We start from the raw sequence: 21,809 nt of genomic DNA on the forward strand, positions 1-21,809 counted from the left end.
GGTTTGTTTATTCTTCTGTCAGTCAGCTACTGGTTTTATTACCATGATTTGGCAAGGGATTATTTTCAAAATTTAAATTATGTAATTTAACATTCAAGTTTCATTAAGTTTTAACAATTTCCATTGTTACCTCTTTCTAAAAGACATGTATATTATGTTTAACACTTCAACTAGTAACCATGATCCATGAAACATTTGTATTGGAAATTCTGAATTCTGAATTTTAATTCTGAAATTTAATTTCTTTAAATATAATTGCATTAGAATTCCAAGTCCGTTTCTTTAAATATATATATTATTTTTAATAGCTTTATGGGTCTTTTCTTTTCCCCATTTGTTTGAAGTGCTAAGTTCTGCTTTTTAGCAAAATCAACTAAAATGTCTTGGAATGACTGTAGAATAACTTTCTTTTATATAATTTCAGAAAAAAAAATAAAGTTGAAAGTTAATCTACATTTTCTTGAATCCTCAGTCTTCATATGCTGCACTTCTTTACCTAGAACGTGCTGTGCAATACAAATTGCGATTTTTAGAAACTTACACATACGTTGTAGGAAGAAGTTAGGTAACAAAATAAAACTTTATTTACCCCTTTCATTTATAGAAAATTTTATTTATTACAGTTTATATTTCTTTTTAAGGAAAAAGCCTAGACATTTGAAATAAAATACTTAATATATATAATTTTAACCTCCAAATGCTAAGTCTACTAGCAGGTATCAGAGCTAGGAGACTTCCACTGTATAGCCTGTACTCTTGTTCCCCAGCTCCATTTGAGAGGTTAACTGGATAAAAGGGTAAGGAGATGAGCAGAATGAGAATAATGCTGGGTGTGCTTGATCCTCTGGTCCTGAAAGAGTAGTCAGTGCTTTTTAAAGATTGTTTCCCCAAAACAATGGAAGTTAGGTTTTACTATGGAATGTTAAAAAACAAACAAACAAACCTAAGAACAGTGATCTCACCACAATCCATCGTCAGTCAGTGCCAATTTGTTTAAGGAATATTTTATATGTTTTACTACATGGCATTCCTACTGTGAGGAGGATGAAATGATTATTATTTTTTTAAATGATTTTATTTATTTATTTGACAGGCAGAGATCACAAGCAGGCAGAGAGGCAGGCAGAGAGAGAGGAAGAAGCAGGCTCCCCACTGAGCAGAGAGCCCAATGCGGGGCTCGATCCCAGGACCCTGGGACCCTGACCTGAGCCGAAAGCAGAGGCTTTAACCCACTGAGCCACCCAGGCGTCCCGGATGAAATTATTATAAGAAAAATATGGTAAAATGAATTCTACTCTGCAAAATTACTCACTTTAGTAACTTATTTCCTTAGAATAAAAGGCAATATATTTAAAATATTATTGTCAATATTTTGGATGGATTTACAAAATGTATTAAATAGCTAACTGTTAAGAATAGCATTTCTCCTCTTATTCTTCCCCAAAGGCATTTTTAAAAATGGGCCACATGTGATCAACAGTGAAATGATGTAATTAGGACATGGCTATTTGTGGCAATCATTCTTACATGTTGGTATTGGAAGGATGGAGAAATATAGTTTTCTTATTCTTGTCTCCTCTTCTTCTACCCCTTCACTCCTCAACTCCCTTTCTTTGACCTCTTTAGTGAGAATTTACCCCTTAGTCATGAGAATGTAAGTACCTTTTTATATTTCATTTGTAGAATAACACAAGAAAAATTAGAAGGGAAGCAATAATATTATGGCTAGCAAAAGGTTTTATCTGGCAGTAAGTAATTTTTTGTCCAAAAGATTCATATTGGTACCACCTTTTATATTTTAAAGTGTGTTTCTTTACAGATTTTGTAAATTTCATGTTTTCATTCATATACATCTCTTAAATGAATAAAGAGTATTTGAAATAATTTGGATAGAGGAGCTTATGGAAAAGTTAGTGTCAGCAGGAAGATATCTTGCCTCACTCTATCTACCTAACTATCCACGTAGCCATCCATAATACGTTTATTATTCATGTTTGGTATGTGATGTATGTGACAAACACTAAAAAGTTGAATATAAATATATATATATATTTTTAAAAAATCTATAAGATAGCTTTATTTTTAAAATCTATAAGGTAGTTCTATTTTTTTTTTAAGGTTTTATTTATTTATTTGACAGAGATCACAAGTAGGCAGAGAGGCAGGGAGAGAGAGAGGAAGGGAAGCAGGCTCCCTGCTGAGCAGAAAGTCCAGTGTGGGGCTCAATCCCAGGAACCTGAGATCATGACCTGAGCCGAAGGCAGAGGCTTAACCCACTGAGCCACCCAGGTGCCCTGGTAGTTCTATTTTTTAAGAAAAATATGTAGGTCACTAACCTCACAATAGGTTCAGTGTATAGAAATGGTGATGGAACTGCCTGTTCCCCGGAAATAATCACCCTAAATACTAAGATGTTTTTACTATACTTGTGATAGTTTTGAGAAATAGCCTTAAGTATGATCAGACTAGGTTATTGGCTGTTAACTGCAGGCTCAACCCTGGCAGAGCTTTATGTGGATTCCTAGAGCGTGTTTCTCTAGGTGTTGAGAATGCGTCCTGTGGACTTGGGGTGGGTAGACGATAGTCAGTGGCATAAACACAAAGAGAAATGAACATACATTCATACCACAGAGCACAAAAAGCTGTCAGAACATTATAAATTTTTATTTCCTTTATTACTGACCAGGTTGTGCAGCCTTTCTTGTATTTGTGGTCATTTGTTTGCCTTGTTCTGTGAAATACTTATTTTCTTTTGCCTTTTTTTTTTTTTTTGCCCATTTTTTTTTAATTGGGTGGTTTACTTTTCTCAGTGATTTGTAGTCATTCTTTATATCTTTTAGATTGCTTTTTTGTTCATTTATAGGTATTGCAGATGTTTCATTCCCAATTTGTGGCTTGTATTTACTTTCTGTTGATTTTTTCATGTACAGAAGTTGTTAATTTTGATAAGGTTCATTTTCTGTGTGTAATTTTTTTATGAAGACATTCTTCCTTACCTTGAGGTTATAAAGATACTTTCCAACATTTTCTTATATTTTTAAAGTCTTGCTTTTCAAATTGCTGTCTTAATTGTTTTAGTGGCAAGGACATGGCGAATATAAGCTACTGAACTAGGTTGCTGGAACAGAAGAGACTCGGGTGAGGTGGGGAACGTCTTGATAAATACTTAATTGAATCTGTGATCTTGTTACCACCATGGAGGTATGTTTAAATTGTTTTAAGATTAAGATCATGAACTATCCATGAGAGGTTCCCAGGCAGTTAAAAACAAAAAAGGCTGAGGGGGCCATTTCAGACAGTGGAAAGACCATGGGGGGAAGCATGAAGGATTTGAAAAGCCATGGCACGTTCAGGGAACAGCGGTTAGGTGGTGTTCTGTGAGCATAGAATGAGGGGACGGATATTGCAGAAGACAAAACTGCAGAATTGGATGCATAACAGATTTTGAGAAACATTTTCTGTCTTGCAAAGGGTTTTGACTCTATTCCACTGCAGGCAGTCATGTCAGTTTGAAGGGAAGTTGTACAACCTAGGAATTTTAGAAAAACAAATATAGCCATTCCGTGGGGGAGGGAGGGTTGGTATTCTCACAGTGTCTTGCATATAGTAGACAGACACTTGCCTTTGCTCTGAAACTAATAGAATATTTTCTCTATAATCAGCTGCACAGTCTGAAGTGCAGTCTTTTGATAATTAGTGGTGATTTTTCAATCTTTTGAAAGGATCTGATATTGAGTAATAGGCAAACGTTATTTGGAGGAAGTTTAGAAACTAAGGCAAATAAACAAGCTGGGTAACTCCATTTTTGGGAAAACATGATATATGAGGACACTGATTTTTAGATACAGCTTATAAAATACTCTGAAAGCAACTTTGAAGAGGAATTTGAGAAAGTATTTTGAATGATGTTAGCATCATTATGTGGTGGGCAGAGCATAATTTATCTGAATGTATGAATTCTGATACTTTGAGAAAAATAAAGGTGTAGGAATTCACAATGAAAACCTTAACACTGTATAATCAGTCTGTGAAGAAGCCATTCTTGTTTTCATTGATATCATTATTTTTTTCATTTGCGTGACTTTACTGATACCATTCTGCACCATCTTTGGCATTTGTCATTTCCTTTCCATCACTCCAGCCCATGCGGGAGTGATTTGGTGTTGCCGGTGGTAAACTTCCTCCCTTGGATGTTCCTTGTCTTCAGGATTGTTGTTGATGCCTCAATTCCCTGTGGAAGAGTCTGGCTCACTGCCTTTTGTTCTGTCATCATCTGCTTACCAACCAAGTCTGTTAGTGGTGATTTTGATCCCTTCTGCCTTTGCCTTCACATTCATAGTTTTTCCTTTTTGAATTTGCATCAGTTTCCCCTGACTACTTTAAAAAAAATACGTTTTGGGTTACCCAGCATCTCTCACCAAAAATGATCATATGGTCATGGTTTACTTTTTCAAGTAAATAAAATTGAATTCAGACAAACCATAAAGAACAAAGTTGTCTTCTAAGCCTTCTTAGTTTAAAATAAACAGAATTTGAGAAAAATTTCCCCCTATTTTGGCCCTATTTTAAATCACCTTAACTTACCTTTGGCTTGAGCTGCCTCTAGTTCATTCATCTTATAAACTTTAATTGATCACTTTTTACTCATTTATCAATCATTTGTTGCCTGTTTCTTCTTTGCCAGGTGGTAACTGTTGGAAGAGATAGTTGAATACAACATGATGTTTGCCGTCCATAATCTTGTATAATTTGTCCAGTGTTGGGAAAAACAAATAAAAGTTACATAACATTGTGAGAAATACTATGATAAAGATATGCACAGGATTGTGTGGGGACAAAGAAGGGAGCATCTCTGTCAAACTGGGAGATTGGGGAATGCTTTCTAGAGGAGGGACAGTTGACCTGAGATTTAAAGAATGATTAGTAATTAGGTAAATGCAGGTTAGCTGGAGGGGGAAGAACCCCCCCGCCCAAAGGGTGCAGGGTGTACTGAGGCACAGACATGTGAAATGAAAGCACAGCAGGGAGACCTGTGCCAGACAACGATGGGTGGAGAAAAGTTGGAAAGGTTTTAGATCTTTTTTCTTTTGTAATATATACATTTAGTGCTACAAATTTCCCTCTTATAATAGCTTTCACTGTATTTCATACATTTTGATAAGTTGTATTTTCATTTTGTTCAAAATGTTTGTACATTTTTCTTGAGATTCTTATATGTGTTAGTTAAAAGCATATTATTTTAGGTATTCAGGGCTTTCTAGCTATCATTGTTGCTGATTTCTTGTTTAATTCCATTGTGATCTTAGGGCATACTATGTGTGATTTCTCTGCTTTTAAATTTGTTAATGTATATTTATGGCCCGGAGTGTGATCTGTCTTGAAGTATATGCTATGTAAGTTTGAGAAGAATATATATTCTCTTATTGGATGGAGTGTTCTATAAATATCAACTGTAGAGCCCATTGATTGATTGTACTGTTCGGTAAACTGTCTGTATTGATTTACTGCACACTTGATCTGTCCTTTATTATAGGAGGTCTCAACTCTAACAGTGGATTTGTCCCTTTCTTCCTTTGGTTTTATCCATTTTTGCTTCATGTAGGTTGTCCGACTCCTACACATTAAGGATTATTTCTTCTTGGAGAGTGGACCCTTTTGTCAGTATGTAATACCCCTCCTTATCTCTGATATTTCTCTGTATCCTCACCAACACTTTTTATTTCTTGTATTTTTGGTTTTAGCCATTCTGACAGGTATTGGCAGGGATGTGGAGAAAAGGGAATCTTCATACACTCTTAGTGGGAGTGCAAGCTCATGCAGCCATTATGGAAAACAGCATGAGAGTCCTCACAAAACTTAGAGATAGAAATATCATATGATACAGTAATTGGGTATTTACTCAAAGAAAACAAAACACTATTTGAAAAAGATATATGCACCTCTATGTTTATAGCAACATTATTTACAGTAGCCAAGATATGGAAGGAGCCCAGGTGTCTGTCCATAGATGAATGGATAAAGAAGACCTATTGTGTGGGGGGTGGGTGGGGGGAGGTGCACACACAGTGGAATATTACTCAGCCAGAAAAACAAATGAAATCTTGCCATTTGCAACAACGTGGATGGAGCTAGAGAATATAATGCTAAGTGAGTAAGTCAGGGAAAGACAAATACCATATGATTTCATTTATGTGTGGCATTTAAGAAACAAAAAGAGAAAAAAAAAATCCTCAGACTCTTTTTTTTTTTTTTTTTTTAAGATTTTATTTATTTGACAGACAGAGATCACAAGTAGGCAGAGAGGCAGGCAGAGAGAGAGGAAGGGAAGCAGGCTCCCCGCCGAGCAGAGAGCCTGATGAGCCTGATGCAGGACTAATCCCAGGACCCTGAGATCATGACCTGAGCCGAAGGCAGAGGCTTTAACCCACTGAGCCACCCACGTGCCTCCCAGACTCTTAACTCTAGAGAACAAACTGATGCTTACCAGAGGGAAGTGAATGGGAGATGGGCTAAATAGGTGATGGGGATCAAAATTACACTAATCCTGATGAGTAGTAAGCAATGTATAGAATTGTTGAATCACTGTATTTTATATTTAAAACCAGTATAACACTGGATGTTAATTATACTTGAATAAAAAAATACAATTTTATTTTACGTTTATTTATTCTTCTCTGACATTCCTCCTTTTTTATGTATATACAGTTTTCTGACCTGATCATTTTTAGTAAAGACCGCAGATTAAGGGAGTGAGAAAAGTAGATGGATTGAAAATTAGGATCTCAGAGTAAGATTTCACAATTGAAATTTCAGAAATAGAGAAGATTCTATTGGGGGTAAGTGGAGGGTATGGCCCTGAAAGTTTTCAGCTTGCTAATAATGCATCTCACTTCTAAGGTCATTCTCCCCTGCACTGTGCCATCCACTGAGGATACTGATAAATGATCACTGAGCTGAATGACTCGTACTAGAAGTTAGTCGAAGTGTGTGGAATGCAAAAATGTGTCCATAGTAGGTAATCATCAACTATGAAAGCATTGCGCTACAAATATTCTTTTGCAGATCTTATACAGAATTTGAAACAATTAGCATAAAATTATACTGTCAGAGAATGCTGGGGAATTCAAGTCAGCCTACAGAAGTTTATTTATTCCATAATGTAATTTAATTATAGTATATTAATCTTATCAAGTAAACTAACTGCCAAAATTTAACTATTAAATTTGCTTTTGGAGCTCCCAAAACAGCAGTTGAAGCTGCTAGAAGAAGGGATTTGAGAAAGGTGTCAGGGAGATGTCAACGGTGGCTACTTGTACTTAGAAATCATATTAAGTGAGAAATGTTCTTAAATGTAAGTGAGTTGCTTTTGACTTTGGAATATGCTTTTGTCTATGAAGAGAGAAATTAAGCACACCAAAAAGATGCTTTGAGAGGTTGTCTAGTTCAGTGTATGTGTGCATGATGAGTGTACACATGGGATGGGAAGGATGAGGGCGTATTGGGAATAGGTCTTAAGTAATTGTATTTTGCCATATAAATGAGGTGGTTGATCTTGTAATATAGATGAGGCTAAAATCTGATAATGACTGAGTTCTAGTAAGGCAAGAAAACTTAAGACTTTAACAGGCGGAAGAATTAAATTCTTCTCCCTCCCTCCCTTCCTTCCTTCCTTTCTTTTTTTTAAAGATTTTATTTATTTGAGAGAGAGAGAGAGCACAAGCACCGGGGAGGGATAGATGGAGAAGCAGACTCCCAGCTGATCAGGGAGTCGGATTCTGAACTGGATTCCAGGACCCTGAGATCATGACCTGAGTAGAAGGCAGACGCTTAACTGACTAAGCAACCAAGGTGCCCTAGGTCTGTTTCAAAGTATATATATGTTAGATTACTGGGTGATAAACCCAGTTTGTTGGGAGCCTCTCCAAGATTTGCTCTTCACTCCTCGAAAGTGAGAAGTTTTGCTTTTGCTCTTCGCAGTGAGGAAAAAAAGATAGAATTTTTCCCCAGAAGGTTTAAGAACAAAATAAAAAATCTGAGAAATTACTTGTAGTTCTTTGAAGAAATAAGATTTCCCTTAGCCATGTGAGCTATTTATTTTTCTCTTGTGGAATTAAATGATTTTTTTTTTTTTTTAAGGAAAGCTGTTTTAAGCTTTTCGCTGAGCTGCTCAAAGGCAGCTAGTTACTTGACAAATATATTTTTAAAATTTAGGCTATTTACTTGTTTTATACCCTTCTGTAATTTAAATAATGGCAGACTTTTTAAAGAATTTTGGGCAGAGAAGGTTAAAGTATCTGGGGTTTTCAAACATTAGCACAAGAGATTAGAATAAGAAACACTGTCTTGGGCTCATTGCAGTAATTATCTCATTGCTATTTAAATAACCCCCTATTGGCACTATGGCAGTACAAACACTTTTCTCTTGTGAAACAAAATAGGGTTTGTATAAGAAAACTAGTTCTTACAGAGAATAATCATTACAAATATTTTGAAAACCTCCAATAACACTGTCCCCAAAATAACCATTCTGTGGTTTGTCATTATTATTATTATTATGCATATCTCTTCTATATTGCTTTATAAGTCTTATTCAAATCTAATGAAGAAATAAACATTTTGCTCATCTTTTATCATTGTGCACGTCTCTAAAACATAATACTATAAAGGCTTAAGCTGTTTTACTTGCTTAAATAGCTAAAAATGTAAATGAAAAGGATTAAATGTTTCGTGATTAGGCTCAAAGGAAGAAAGAAAGAATTACTGAAAGTAGCTAATGTGCTTGACACTTAATAGAAATGAACTACTTTTATGTATGCATTACAGAAAGGCCATGAGGAAAGATTTTACAAATTGAGAGAAACCCAAGATTCAAGAGGGTTCACCTGAAGTTACCTGTGTTGTATGGATGTTTGTACAAGTTTGCCTGAAAAGTGCTTATTCTTTTTAGTCTTTCACTGCTGAAGAGTATTTAAAACACAATAGTTCTTGGTCTGAATACTACTTTAAATATAAATATTGGAGTGGAGACAAAGGAATGATCCAGCAATCTGATATGCTTAAGTGTTTCTTGCTAAATAAGTAAGGAGAAAGGGAGGAATCTGAATTTTTTCCATCACTGAGAGAGATTATCTGAGTAAGTGAGAAATACCAGTAAATTCACTTTGCTGTTTGATATATATCCTTTTGTATCAGACAAATATTAAATAACGATGGTACAATAGTTTCATTACATCTAGTTAATGTTTGTTGTTATATGATCATGTGGTTTCTTTTTTTTTTATGAAAGTTGATTAGTTTGAATCTAAGAAAAATCAAAAAGATTTATTTCCCATTCTAACTGCTATTTGGTGCTAAATAAAAATATTCTTGAATTACGGTTTCCAAGAACTTTGCAATTTAAAATAGGCATATAAGGGGCGCCTGGCTGGCTCAGTAGAGTATGCAGCCCTTGATCCCCACGTTGGGTGTAGGGATGACTTAAAAATAAAATCTTAAAGGGGCACCTGGGTGGCTAAGACAGTTAAGCATCTGCCTTCATCTCAGATCATGATCTCAGGGTCCTGGAATCGAGCCCCAAATCTGGCTCTCTTGCTCTGCAGGGAGCCTGCTTCTCCCTCTCCCTCTGCCTGCTGCTTCCTTGCTTGTATTCTTTTCTCTCTGTCAAATAAGTAAATAAAATATATTATTTCTTTTAAAGATTTTATTTATTTATTTATTTGACAGAGAGAAAGAGAATTGAGCCGCCCAGGTGCCCCTAAATAAAATCTTAAAAAAAAAAAAAAGGCATGTGAATATATAAGTAAATGGGAAGGACACTTGACTATGAGGTAGGAGGTTTGGATTCTCATCCAGTTCTTTATCACTGTGAGATTTTGAGCGAGTTGCTGTTGTCTTGAGGCCTTATTTAAAGGTCTTTAATCTTCTCTTACCCACTTGCTTAAGGTAGAATGAAGAGGAAGTCTGAGAGGGCTTTGTAACTCTAATATGGAGTGATAGTTGACTATTTAAAAAAAATGACACAGACCTCTGGAAAGCTGGGATATCTTAAAAATTTTTTCGAAGTGTTAGAGGAACGTGACTCTCCTAAATCTTCTCCAGGACTGTCTAAATTAGGAACTCTAGCCATGGGCTAAGGAGAAAGAACAGATAAGCATAATCTAAAATGTCAGCTAATTATCAAAAGTTTTGTAATTTACTTCAAGTTTTATTTTTGTTCTAGGGCTCTCTAGGACTATAAATAGCACACAGGTGATTTGAATGTATTTGTTGAATTCCTTATAGTTGGAGGACTTAAATATTTTCTCAGGATGAAATATGTTAAACAGCTTTGACCTGGACTACATTTTGTTTGTCATTTTGGGTTTAGAGTCTCTTTTGGCCTTTGCCTGTTTCTGCGTACTCTTCCCCAGGATTGGACCCTCTAGACAGCGGTCCCTCAGTCCAGAGGAGCCCCTGGCAGGGTTCTAGGCAGTGTCTTTCTACTCCTCACTTGAGTTGAGTCATCTCCTGGCCTCCTGTTGCAGTCTGCTAGAGCGCATAAGCGGAACCCCAGGGCCAAATATGGAATTCACTCAAAATTCTCAAGGGCAAGCATATTTAAGAGGCCAGTTCTTCTTAGAGTTTTAAAAATCAGTAGACAGATGCTTACTAAGTAAAGCTCTAGCCTTGCAGTAATCTTTTCATTTCTTAAGAAATGGCATTACTGGCTTATGTGGTTATGCAGAGAAATTAAAAAGTAATCTTCAGGTTATTCCTGCTTTTCTACAGATTAAAAAGCAAATTGCCTTTTATCCAAATTCTGTATATTCATAATGTCCTCCCAGCCTTCCTGGTTCCTTTGTAAAATATCCTCTTTTTGTGTTTGAAATTAGCTAATTGCTGGCACAGTTAGTGGTGGTTGAAAAGGGCTGCTGATGCTTTCTGAATGCTTTGTGTTATTGATTCTTGTACATATTCTAACCCAGTGGTTGGTTTGTTTATTTCTGAACTGCAGCTCTAGCCAGGGATACATTTTACATTGTGATGTAGTATGTATGAATTACCTAAAATAAGTCTCATGAAATAATAATCACCCTAACTATATGTATTCCAGTATCTTGTATTTCACCTCTTTTTTTTTAATGGTCATCATGATCCACTAAATAAATTAACATGACCTGCCAAAGGGTTTCAAACTGCAGTTTGAAAAAGTGGTCTTCTGGTAAATGAAAGTTTTTACTGTCTTCTTGTGATTTGTAAAATATACTGGGATGTATTCATTTTAATTTGCATGTTTTCAAACTGTAACAAAGTAGACGCTTCAAACAGGTACCTAAACTGTAATCGTTCATCTAGAATAAAAATTAAATAATTAAAGAGAGAAAACTTCATGTTTAGAAGGTAAGATTTTTGTTTTGTTTTGTTTTTTGTTGTTGTTTTGAGATGAGGTTGAACTTTCTATTCTTCATTCTTTTTACCTAAGCTCAGCTATTAAGCAATGTATTAATAGTGAGATCTTTGGTCCCTTTATTTGTTGAACTTCATATGACTAACTTAATTAGGAACATTTGATACTTGTCCAATTAATGTTTTACACTTAATGTTTTACATTTTATACAAATTATGCCAAAGCCAGTAGGAATATTGGGTGCCATGATTCCTAATTTGTCACTTAGGGAGGCTTAATCAAAATTAGTTTTGCCTCTCTACCTTTTCTGTTTGAAGAAGTAGAAAAAGATGTTTTCCTGGCTTTTTCTAAGCTCTTGACTTGGTCAGGATGCTGACATTTTGACTATCTGCATATGAACTTCTTCCCACAGAATCAGAAGTGTTTATCACCAACCAGCCAAGATGAACATGGTGAAGAGGATCATGGGGCGACCAAGGCAGGAGGAGTGCAGCCCCCAGGACAACGCCTTAGGACTGATGCACCTCCGCCGTCTCTTCACGGAGTTGTGCCATCCTCCCCGGCACATGACTCAGAAGGAACAAGAGGAGAAGCTGTACATGATGCTGCCAGTGTTTAACAGGGTAAGTCCACATTGCTGAGGCCATGCTTTCCAGGACTGGTTAACACTGCAGGAATTTGAAGGTTAGAGTAAATCACAGAGAGGAAGAAATGTTAGAATGAGTGTTTAGAAGCTTGATGTTTTCTTTACTTCCTTTCAATTTACTGTGAGCCACGTAACTTTATCTGAGACCTGGTCGGAGTGAATTCCATTTAGTTTAACAGATAAAAGGAAGACTGAGCATTCTGTAAAATGTTCCTATAATGGTTGAGTTTTGGAAGAGGGATGCGTTATAAATTACCATTTGCTATTTCCTTTTTTTTTTTTTTTTTTTTTGAAATGATGGTTTATTGCACCAAAGAATGTAATTGCCCAAGTATATTTTGTATACTTGATGGAATCATCTCAGTTTGCTTTGTTGTTTGGCAGGTTTTCTGTAAGAGATTTTGTAGTTATAGGCCCAAGAGAGTCTAAATAGAGTTAATTTTTAAGGTATTTTGTGAAGTTGATTACATGTGTAACAGTCTTGGTGGGAATATTTAATTTTTATATTTTTATCCAAGCTGTACAAGTACATAGTTCAAAAATTCAGGTAGTTCCAGAGGCTTTCAGACCCCACTGCTCCTCACCGCCAGTCACTGCTGCTGCTTTTAGCTTTTTCAGCACTGAAGGTCACCCCTTGAAAGAAAGTTGTTTAAAAGTCTGTGGGTATTGGGGAAGGGAGGTCTCCTTCGAGAATGTGATGTAGGGGCACGTGGGTGGCTCAGTCAATTGAACACCCGACTCTTGATTTTAGCTCAGGTTGTGATCTGGAGTGGTGGGATCAAGCCCTGCATCAGGCTCTGTGAGCAGCAGGGAATCTGCTTGAGAGTCTCTCTCTCTCCCTCTACCCTTTCCCTGCTCACGTGCGTGTGTGCATATACTCTTTTTTCTCTCTGTCATATAAATAGGTAAATCTTAAAAAAAGAGAGAGACAATATGATGTGATTCTTGAGGCCTTAAATGATAACCATTAGCCCAATTGGAATTAACTGGACCAGATTAACCAAGAAGATAATTAGAGTAAGAGATTAAAGCATGAATCAAGATAAAAAGCAACAAATATTTTCATATGTGCCAACATCTATAAGGAGTCCCAAGAAGTTGATTTTATATCAAGGAGGAACAAAAAAAAAAAAAAAAGACTGTCAAGATTGATCGGAGGTACATCATGATGGGTTTGTATATTGTATTAGAAGTCAGCACTTTTCCGGGAGGCATGAGGAGCCAATGAAGTATTTTAAGCAATAGAGTAAGAGAGTAGAAGGGAGCAAGGTAAAGTGTCTACTAGGTTTCTAATTTGGGAAACTAACTGGGAATTGTTTTTCCCATTTGCTCAGAAAGAAAATTTTAAAAGATAGATTCAGTTGAATTATTTGTGAGCTTCCCAAGTGAATGTATTCAGTAAGCAGAGTTAGAAACTCGGGTATAAGATTTGGCTGGATATGTGCTTTGGGGACTCTGGCAAGAATGGGGTAGTGGAAATCCTGGAAGGGGATGAGAGAGTGTACTCATGGCTTATAGTGCCAAGTGAGAAGAGCACTCAACTAAGGATCATCCATGGAGAATAAGAATGTCTAATGAAAGGAGAGGAACACCTGAAGGGTACACAACAGGAGTTGGACAGTAGCAGTACAAAAAGAATCAGGAGAGGGGCGGCTATAGAGCCCAAAGATAAATGTATGAAAAGAGAAAGTAGTCAGCACTACCATGTATCATAGAGAGAGACCCAATAAGATGAATGTTCATGAAATTTGATGGTTTGTAAGTTACTAGAATGGCAGAACCAGAAAACAGTGAGTTGATAAGTGAATGGGAGATGAAGAGAGGCAATAGGAATATACTGGGCTTGTAGAAATTTGAAAGAAAGGAGAACCAAAGAGATTAATGGATGTGAACTTGATGATAAGAAGGGTTTTTGTGTGTGTGTTTCTTGTGTTTTGCTTTGTATGTAAAGATGGAGGAGATTCTGGCACATAAAGAGAAGGGAGAAACCAGTGGAAGAGGAAATGTGGAAATTTTTAAGAGTGAAAGTGATTGAAGTGATTGAGAGAGGAGAGCATGGAGTCAGATTACTGGGGAGCAGGGGCGCAGGTGAGCCTTACCCAGGAGAAGGATACTCCAACCCGGAGAAGAGCACATTTTGTTGGGTGTGAATATGATTTGTAGTTAGGTATGAGAAGTTGAATAAGATCTTGCTTGATGACCTCAATTTCTTATAGTCATCAACAGAAGATGAGCCTTGGAGTAAGTTAAGGGGTTTAAGAAAATTGTGATGATTTGGAATATTACAAAAGAGAATGAGAGTGATGGTTGAAAGGGATGTTGAAAGAATTAAAGGGCATTGAGGGTCCAGTGGAAGTTGGAGATGATAAATTTGTACTGGATCTTAGCCATGTGGGTGTGTGATTTTTCTCCTGCAGGCACTTAGCAGCATGCGTGTAGAAGCAGATCAGGCAGAAAGATATATTATTTATGGGGATTGAGGTTTTGCTGGGCTGGTGGCAGAGGGGCAGGGGTAGACGGAGGATAGTAAGAGAGACCAGTTCGTACATCACCCATCGGGTTGAGTAAATGGGAAGAGCGGGTGCAAACATTAGTACATTTAGAGGTTGTTCATTTTTTTAATCTATGAAATAAGAGGCTGAGAATGATGGAGAGAGGAGATGTTCATGTAGGAACATGCAGAGAGGTGGGGAAGGGTTTAAAATAGCTGCTGTGAAAGTGAGAGAGAGAACAGATTACAGACAGCCATTTTTTTTCAATTGTATCTTCATTGTTAATTTTAAAAATGTTATGTATAGCAAATTATTCCAGGACTCCTGATAGTCAGTACCACGTCACTGATTTTTAAATATTACATATGTTTAGGAAACAAAAGACACCATTTTAGAAAACTTTGTAAAAATTACAACCTCTGTTATTAGTCATATTTAATTTTTGAGTAGCTTTATTCAGCAACAAATATATATGGAGTTGTTTGTTTGTTTGTTTTTTAAAGATTTTTATTTATTTATTTGTCAAAAAGAGCACTAGCAGGGAGAGGTAACAGTCATTAATTTTTATTGGAATCAGTTCTGGGAAGTTGTTTGTTTCTTTTTTAATCTTTTTATTTTTGTTCTATCTCATTGTTACAATGTACTATTGGCCTACTGAATAGTTTGAGGTAATTTTCTTCTCTCAGACTTATACACATTAACGAAGTGATGGTAATGTTCAGAATAGTTAAGGCAGTTGTTCTCAGCTGTTAACACAAATTAGTAAGTAATATCCTACATATGTGTCCCATGTATTTCATCAGTAAGGCTTCTATAGCCAATTCAAGTGAGGCTTAGGCTGGAAGAATCATCTAAATATTTGTTTGTTAAGTAGAGTTGAGATGCTTTAGTGATTCTCTATTGCTTAGACTGTGACTTAGTTCTCTTATGTTATATATTGTCAGAAGTTTCATTATTCTTTCAAGTCAAAATTTTTAATTGCCTGAGTAAAAGCACTTATATATGCCTTGCCTTACACCTCTAGTACAGTGAGTGATTTAAATATCATAAAGATCAGTTAGCTCTTAACTAATAAAAAGATAGGAACTTTTTTCCGTACTATTGTGACCAATTTAAAAAATACATAGTATTCACTGGATTGTCATTAGCAAAAGAAAATTATCCTTAGATAAGATATCCAATCCATTAAGTTTGAAATATATAGCTGTATTTCTTTAGTGTTTGACCATTTATACATGAACATTCTCCACTGCTAAGAAAGAGCTTTAATGAAGGGTGTCTGGTTAAGTGTCTGAATTTTGATTTTGGCTCAGGTCGTGATCTCAGGGTTGGGAGATCGAGCTCTGTGTTGGGCTCTGTGTTGGGGTGTGGAGCCTCCTTAAGATTTTTTCTCTCTCTCTCTCCCTCCCTCTGTCTCTTCCCAGCTTCCTCCCTCTCTTTAAAAAAAAAGAAAGAAAGAAAAGAACAAAAAAAAAAAAAGAAATAAGAGTGAAAGAATAGCTCAGTATGGTTCTAGAGTTCCGGCCATGATTGCTAAAAATGAAATGTGCTATCAGTTTTTGAGACTGCTTGATTCTTGCTAAATGGCAAATAAACCATATTGCTGTTAGACATGAGCATCTATCTACAGAATCATTATTAAAGAGTGCTCAGTAGTGTTATTTCAATGTGTGATTTTTGCCTTTAAGAGACACAGGTTGAGAAATGGCATGTGTTGAGTCCTTTTTCTGGGCCAGGGCTCATGCTGAGGTCTTCAGCTGCCTCCCGTGGTCTTCATCACAGTCCTGCAAGGAGATTGCTGCTGTCATCTGAGAGATGATGATGGAGTCTGAGAAAAGCCGAATACTATTTATCCAGGATTCTTAAAAATAATTCTTAAAAAAATAAATAATCTTAATAATTCTTTTAGTCTTAAGAACAAAAGCTTATTGACAAATACTTGGCTTAAACTATTAAAAAGTGAGTAACATTTTAGTCATCTAAAAATTAACTGTCATTGTTAATTACTGTGGTATATGTTATCATACTTCATTGTGTGTTTTACAATACAATTTTACTAACTAGATCTTCTATTAGAAACTCCCTTTGTTTTTTAATTATTTATATTTAGAAGCACCTAAGTTGAATATAGTGTTTTTCTTTTTTATCCCTTACAAGTGACCTTTACTTTTAAATTGTTGGCTTTAAAAGAATGCTCAAGTTCAGAATCAAATGAGAGTGAGATCAGGAGTCAGGTGAACTGTTTACATTTTTACAGCTTTGTGTTTACATATACACAGTTAAGTTCTTATTACCTAATACCAGTACAGTTGATATTGGACAGTGTAGCTTAGGGCTGTGCAAGAAAGGATTTGCTAAATTCACATCTGAAATAGTTATATTTTCTTACCCAGCCATTGGCAAAACTGAGTAGTTGCAAGACCCTTGCAGAGCAGATTAGAGTGCATGTTCTGAGCCAGGCGTACTCCGAAGGAGAGAAAGGGACTGAGCGTTCTCAGTTTCTTTTGAGTTGGTGGTCCTTCTTAGAAACAGGGAGAATACACATGTTTTCCTAATAATTTATATTAATTAATAAGAAGACTCACTTACTATGAAGTAATGCAATTGTATCTTCATTGTTAATTTTAAAAATGTTATGTATAGCAAATTATTCCAGGACTCCTGATAGTCAGTACTACGTCACTGATTTTTAAATATTACATATGTTTAGGAAACAAAAGACACCATTTTAGAAAACTTTGTAAAAATTACAACCTCTGTTATTAGTCATATTTAATTTTTGAGTAGCTTTATTCAGCAACAAATATATATGGAGTTGTTTGTTTGTTTGTTTGTTTTTTAAAGATTTTTATTTATTTATTTGTCAAAGAGAGCACGAGCAGGGAGATTGGCAGACAGAGGGAGAAGCAGGCTCCCAGCTGAGCAAGGAGCTGGATGGACATGAGGCCTCAGGACCTTAGGATCATGACCTGAGCCAAAGGCAGATGCTTAACTGACTGAGCCACCCTGGCATCCCTATATTGAGCTTTCGTGCTGTACTTGGCATTAAAATAACACTATTAGTATGTTCTCTCTGAGTATGCCAAAAACATTTAGTTGAGGAAATGCCAGAAAATTTTCTGTAGTTCAGGTGGATATTAAAAATGACTCTTCTGAAATCAAGTCTCACTGTGCTGTTCCCCTCTTAAGGTAAAACTGTGTAAAGTGACAGTGCTAGGGTTCATACGAAGTTTAAATGAGACAGCATAATACTGAGTGATAAAAGCAATGCTTGGAATCAGACAGACCTAATTTTGAGTTCTGTCTCCACCACCTTCTGGCTTTAGTTGTTTAACTTTTCTAAGCTTTAATTTCCTTATCTATAAAAATGAGGACGCTATATAGGATTTTATGAGATTTAAATGATAATTCTCTGTCAAGTATTTGCATAGTGCTAGGCACATTATAAATGTTCTTTGTTTGGTAACTGTTAATCTTCCTGAATTTGGTAGATAGCATATTTGTTCCTCATTGCTGTTTTTTGTTTTTTTTTTAAATCTGAGTTATGAAGGTCACATAGATGTTCTAGAGTCATTTCTTCTGAGTTGAACAGTCTCTTGCTTAGCTCTGTCCTTTGGCAAATGGGGAGATGGAGAACCAGAAAAATTTGACCAGTAGTGTCTGAGGGTGAAGAGAATCTCATCCTCCTTGTACTCCCAGCTCATGCTCCATCCTCTGTAGCACACCTTTAAGTACATGATTGAAATGTTGCCCTTTTTAAAGTAATATTGCTATTTGTAGAAGGTGGTTATGTACTAATATTTTAGATTTAATTGTTGAAGTTAATGACAGAAAAATCTACTCTTTGCTACCTTAGATGTTCAGTATTATCTAAATGTCAGTTCATGTTTTAGTCCCTGTACTTCTCCCACCTTATCTTGCACATTTCCCATCTCATAAAATACATTCCATTTGCACCAGTCTTTGGATTCCTCCCCTACCCCAGTCCCTCGTCCATGTCCACCCCTTAGCACAGCTCTTTGAGGTGCCCAGCACCCTCTTTGTTTGGCAGTCTGAATTGTGTGACTTTGTCTCATCACGCAGTGTCATTCCTTCATGGCAGTGTCATCTCAGGGAGACCTTCTTGGATAGCCTGTCCCCACAATAGGCATTCCCTTCTAGTTACCCTGTTTACTTCCTTTAGAACATATCACTAATGTAATTTCTATTCTTAATTTGTCTAATGTTTCTCTCCTGTACTAAAATATGAACTCCGCAAGCACAGGAATCCTCTTTGATTCATTTACTTTGGTATTCACCACTACCTGTTTACCTTTGTATTCATGACTCCAGATGTTGCCTGGCATATATACAGATCAATAAATATTTATGAGTGAATAAATGAAAAGAATGAATCATAGACTAAAAGTTGTTTATGTCAAAGAAGCAATAGTTGTTCGTTTCAAATTAGCAAATAGGACATAACTCTTTTTCTGTAATAGTGATTTGGTCAGTTCAAGGAAGGCATATCTTTTGAAAAAAGTTTCTCATGTCAATAAAGCAGTTAAATGTCAGGATTTGTATGAAAATTTAGATTTTTTTCTTTCTTTCAAAGCAGAGTGGGAGGGCGGTAAAGGGACAGAAGGAGAGAGAGAATCTTATGCAGGCTCCACGCCCAGTGTGGAGCCCAATGCAGGCCCTCATCTCACAACCCTGAGATCATGACCTGAGCAGAAATCGTTTTGGGCATTTAGCCGACTGAGCCACCCAGGTGCCCCACGTTAGTTGCATTTTTAATAATGTATTATTCACCTAGGGTGGAGACTGCTTCAATAACTATATCCATATACTGTCTAAGAAACGATCTTTTTGTTTTATGAAGTTGTCCTCATAACTCTTCAGAATAAAATAATTCTTTTTTCTTTTTTTAAGATTTTATTTATTTGTCAGAGAGAGGGAGAGAGAGCAAGCACAGGCAGACAGAATGGCAGGCAGAGGCAGAGGGAGAAGCAGGCTCCCTGCCGAGCAAGGAGCCCGATGTGGGACTCGATCCCAGGGTGCTGGGATCATGACCTGAGCCGAAGGCAGCTGCTTAACCAACTGAGCCACCCAGGCGTCCCCAGAATAAAATAATTCTTAATAATTCTTAGTAGCGGGGCGCCTGGGTGGCTCAGTGGATTGAGCCACTGCCTTCAGCTCAGGTCATGGTCGCAGGGTCCTAGGATTGAGCCCGGCATCGGGCTCTCTGTTCTGCGGAGAGCCTGCTTCCTCCTCTCTCTCTGCCTGCCTCTCGCCGACTTGTGATCTCTGTCAAATAAATAAATAAAATAAATCTTTTTAAAAAATAATAATTCTTAGTAGCAAAATATGTATTAATATATTCTGAGTAATAGGAATATTTGCCTGTTTTAAATTAGTTTGATGAAAAGCTTCATAATTGCCTTAGCAAAATACAAAATTGTTTTTACAGATTTTATTTATTTATTTGACAGAGATTGACAGTGACAGAGGGAATATAAGTAGGGGAGTGGGAGAGGGCAAAGCAGGCTTCCTGCTGATCAGGGAGCCCAGTGCGGGGCTTGATCCCGGACCCTGGGATCATGACCTGAGCTGAAGGTAGATGCTTAACGACTGAGCCACCCAGGTACCCCCACGATGGTTTTATAAATAACAGTTATATACTCACATTTCTGAGTTGGTAGTAGAATGGTTATTCAAGCCTTTGTCATTATTAGGCTTCTCAGTTTCTAGTCTGCCTCCAATTTGTTTGTTAAAGAATATGGGTCTTACTAACAAATGACCCAGTTGAGTTATAAACACATAACATTTATCAGTATCTCAGCCAAAAAAACCCAATTTATTGAGGTCATGAAAAGTCCAGTTTATTCTTTAAGATCATGTAAAATTACTCCTATGTAAAGTTAATGAACAGTCCTTAGATAGCCAAACAAAAGTATACCCTGTAGAGTTGATTTGTTTGTTTGGTATTATAAGGAATATAGTATGTGTTGTAAGAATGTAAGAAATATATTTGTTATAAGGAAATTACATTATAAGCTGTATCCTTTTCTTGAGGATCCTTGGAAAGAAATTTTTATGTTGTAGTATAAAAATGGAGATACTTCCTTAGATATATATTTTTTCTTACCTAAGGACATTGTGAACCATGTAGTAGAGTAGTTCTTCTCTTTTGTATATTTGAGCCAAAATTTATGACCCAAACATGGCAAATACAGAACTGGTCTTTTGGTCTTAGATTTTGTGTTTTTTTCCCCCCATCTATTCCCTAGCCTGATTTATTTCCTTGTTTTTGTTTTCTTTCATAATTTTGTATTCTCATGTTACAATTTATTTAGCCTTCAGTTCTACTTAAGTGTTCTCTAGAATTTGTTGTTGTGGGTGTAGGAAACAGGATATAAACAAACATATTTAGGGGATATCTCCATAAATTAAGGTAAAATAGAATACGAAGATGAGTAAGATATAATCCCTCCTTTTGAGTGACATTTGAATAGATAATAAGAATACAAGATACTGTGTGATGAGTATTATAATAGAGAGCTGTCATAATAGTTTTAGAAGACCGGATTTCCTTTTAGCATAAAAGAACATTTTTCAAAATAATATTTCAGGATACATCCAGTTAAATAGCCATTTCTTTTCCTAAGACTGTTGTTCCAGGTTTCATTTCTTTGTCCTCTTTGCTGAGTCCACACTGATTTATCTTTAAGAAGTATGTATTCTAGGGGTGCCTCATGGCTCAGTGGGTTAAGCTTCCAGCTCTTGGTTTAGGCTCAGGTCACGCATGATCAGTGGTCTTCAGATGGAGCCCTGCCCCATGTAGGGCTCCATGCTCAGAGAAAGTCTGCTTAAGATTCTCCCTCTCCCTCCCTCCCCTTCCCCACTTGAATGCGCATTCTCGCTCTCTAAATAAATAAAAACTTTTTTTTAAAAGATTTATTCTAAAGTTCATTTGTCTTAGTTTTTTTTATTAAAACAAGTATATTTCATGACCCTCATCATTCATTTTCTTTAATCTTTTTCCTAACAGTACTATTTTGGAAATTGTACAGTTTAGAAATTCTGAGCTATAGCATGAGTTTAGTAATTCTGTATTCAGTCTAGGACTTAACTATAGATGAATCCCTGCTCTTCACCATCTGATGTATCTGTGTACCATCATGGAACCTTACATTTTTCTCTAATTTTTTTTTTTTTAGATGTATTTACTTATTTTATTTTATTTTATTTTATTTTTTATTTTTTTTTTTAAAGATGTTTTTTTTTATTATTTATTTGACAGAGA

General features: G+C 36.2%; 1 protein-coding gene across 5 annotated transcripts in view; it reads left to right on the forward strand.

Annotated features, from left to right (window-relative positions):
• The window catches only part of WDFY3 (WD repeat and FYVE domain containing 3), a 278,171-nt gene that overhangs the window by 83,840 nt on the left and 172,522 nt on the right, over positions 1 to 21,809 (forward strand). For all 5 annotated transcript variants that reach the window (XM_059173438.1, XM_059173447.1, XM_059173443.1 and 2 more), the window contains one exon: positions 11,799 to 12,009. In XM_059173438.1, the coding sequence (XP_059029421.1) occupies positions 11,830 to 12,009 (180 nt within the window). In that variant the 5' untranslated portion in view covers positions 11,799 to 11,829. The remainder of the gene's footprint in view (positions 1 to 11,798; positions 12,010 to 21,809) is intronic.

The sequence above is a fragment of the Mustela lutreola genome, chromosome 1 (assembly GCF_030435805.1).
Source record: "Mustela lutreola isolate mMusLut2 chromosome 1, mMusLut2.pri, whole genome shotgun sequence".
NCBI lineage: Eukaryota > Metazoa > Chordata > Mammalia > Carnivora > Mustelidae > Mustela > Mustela lutreola.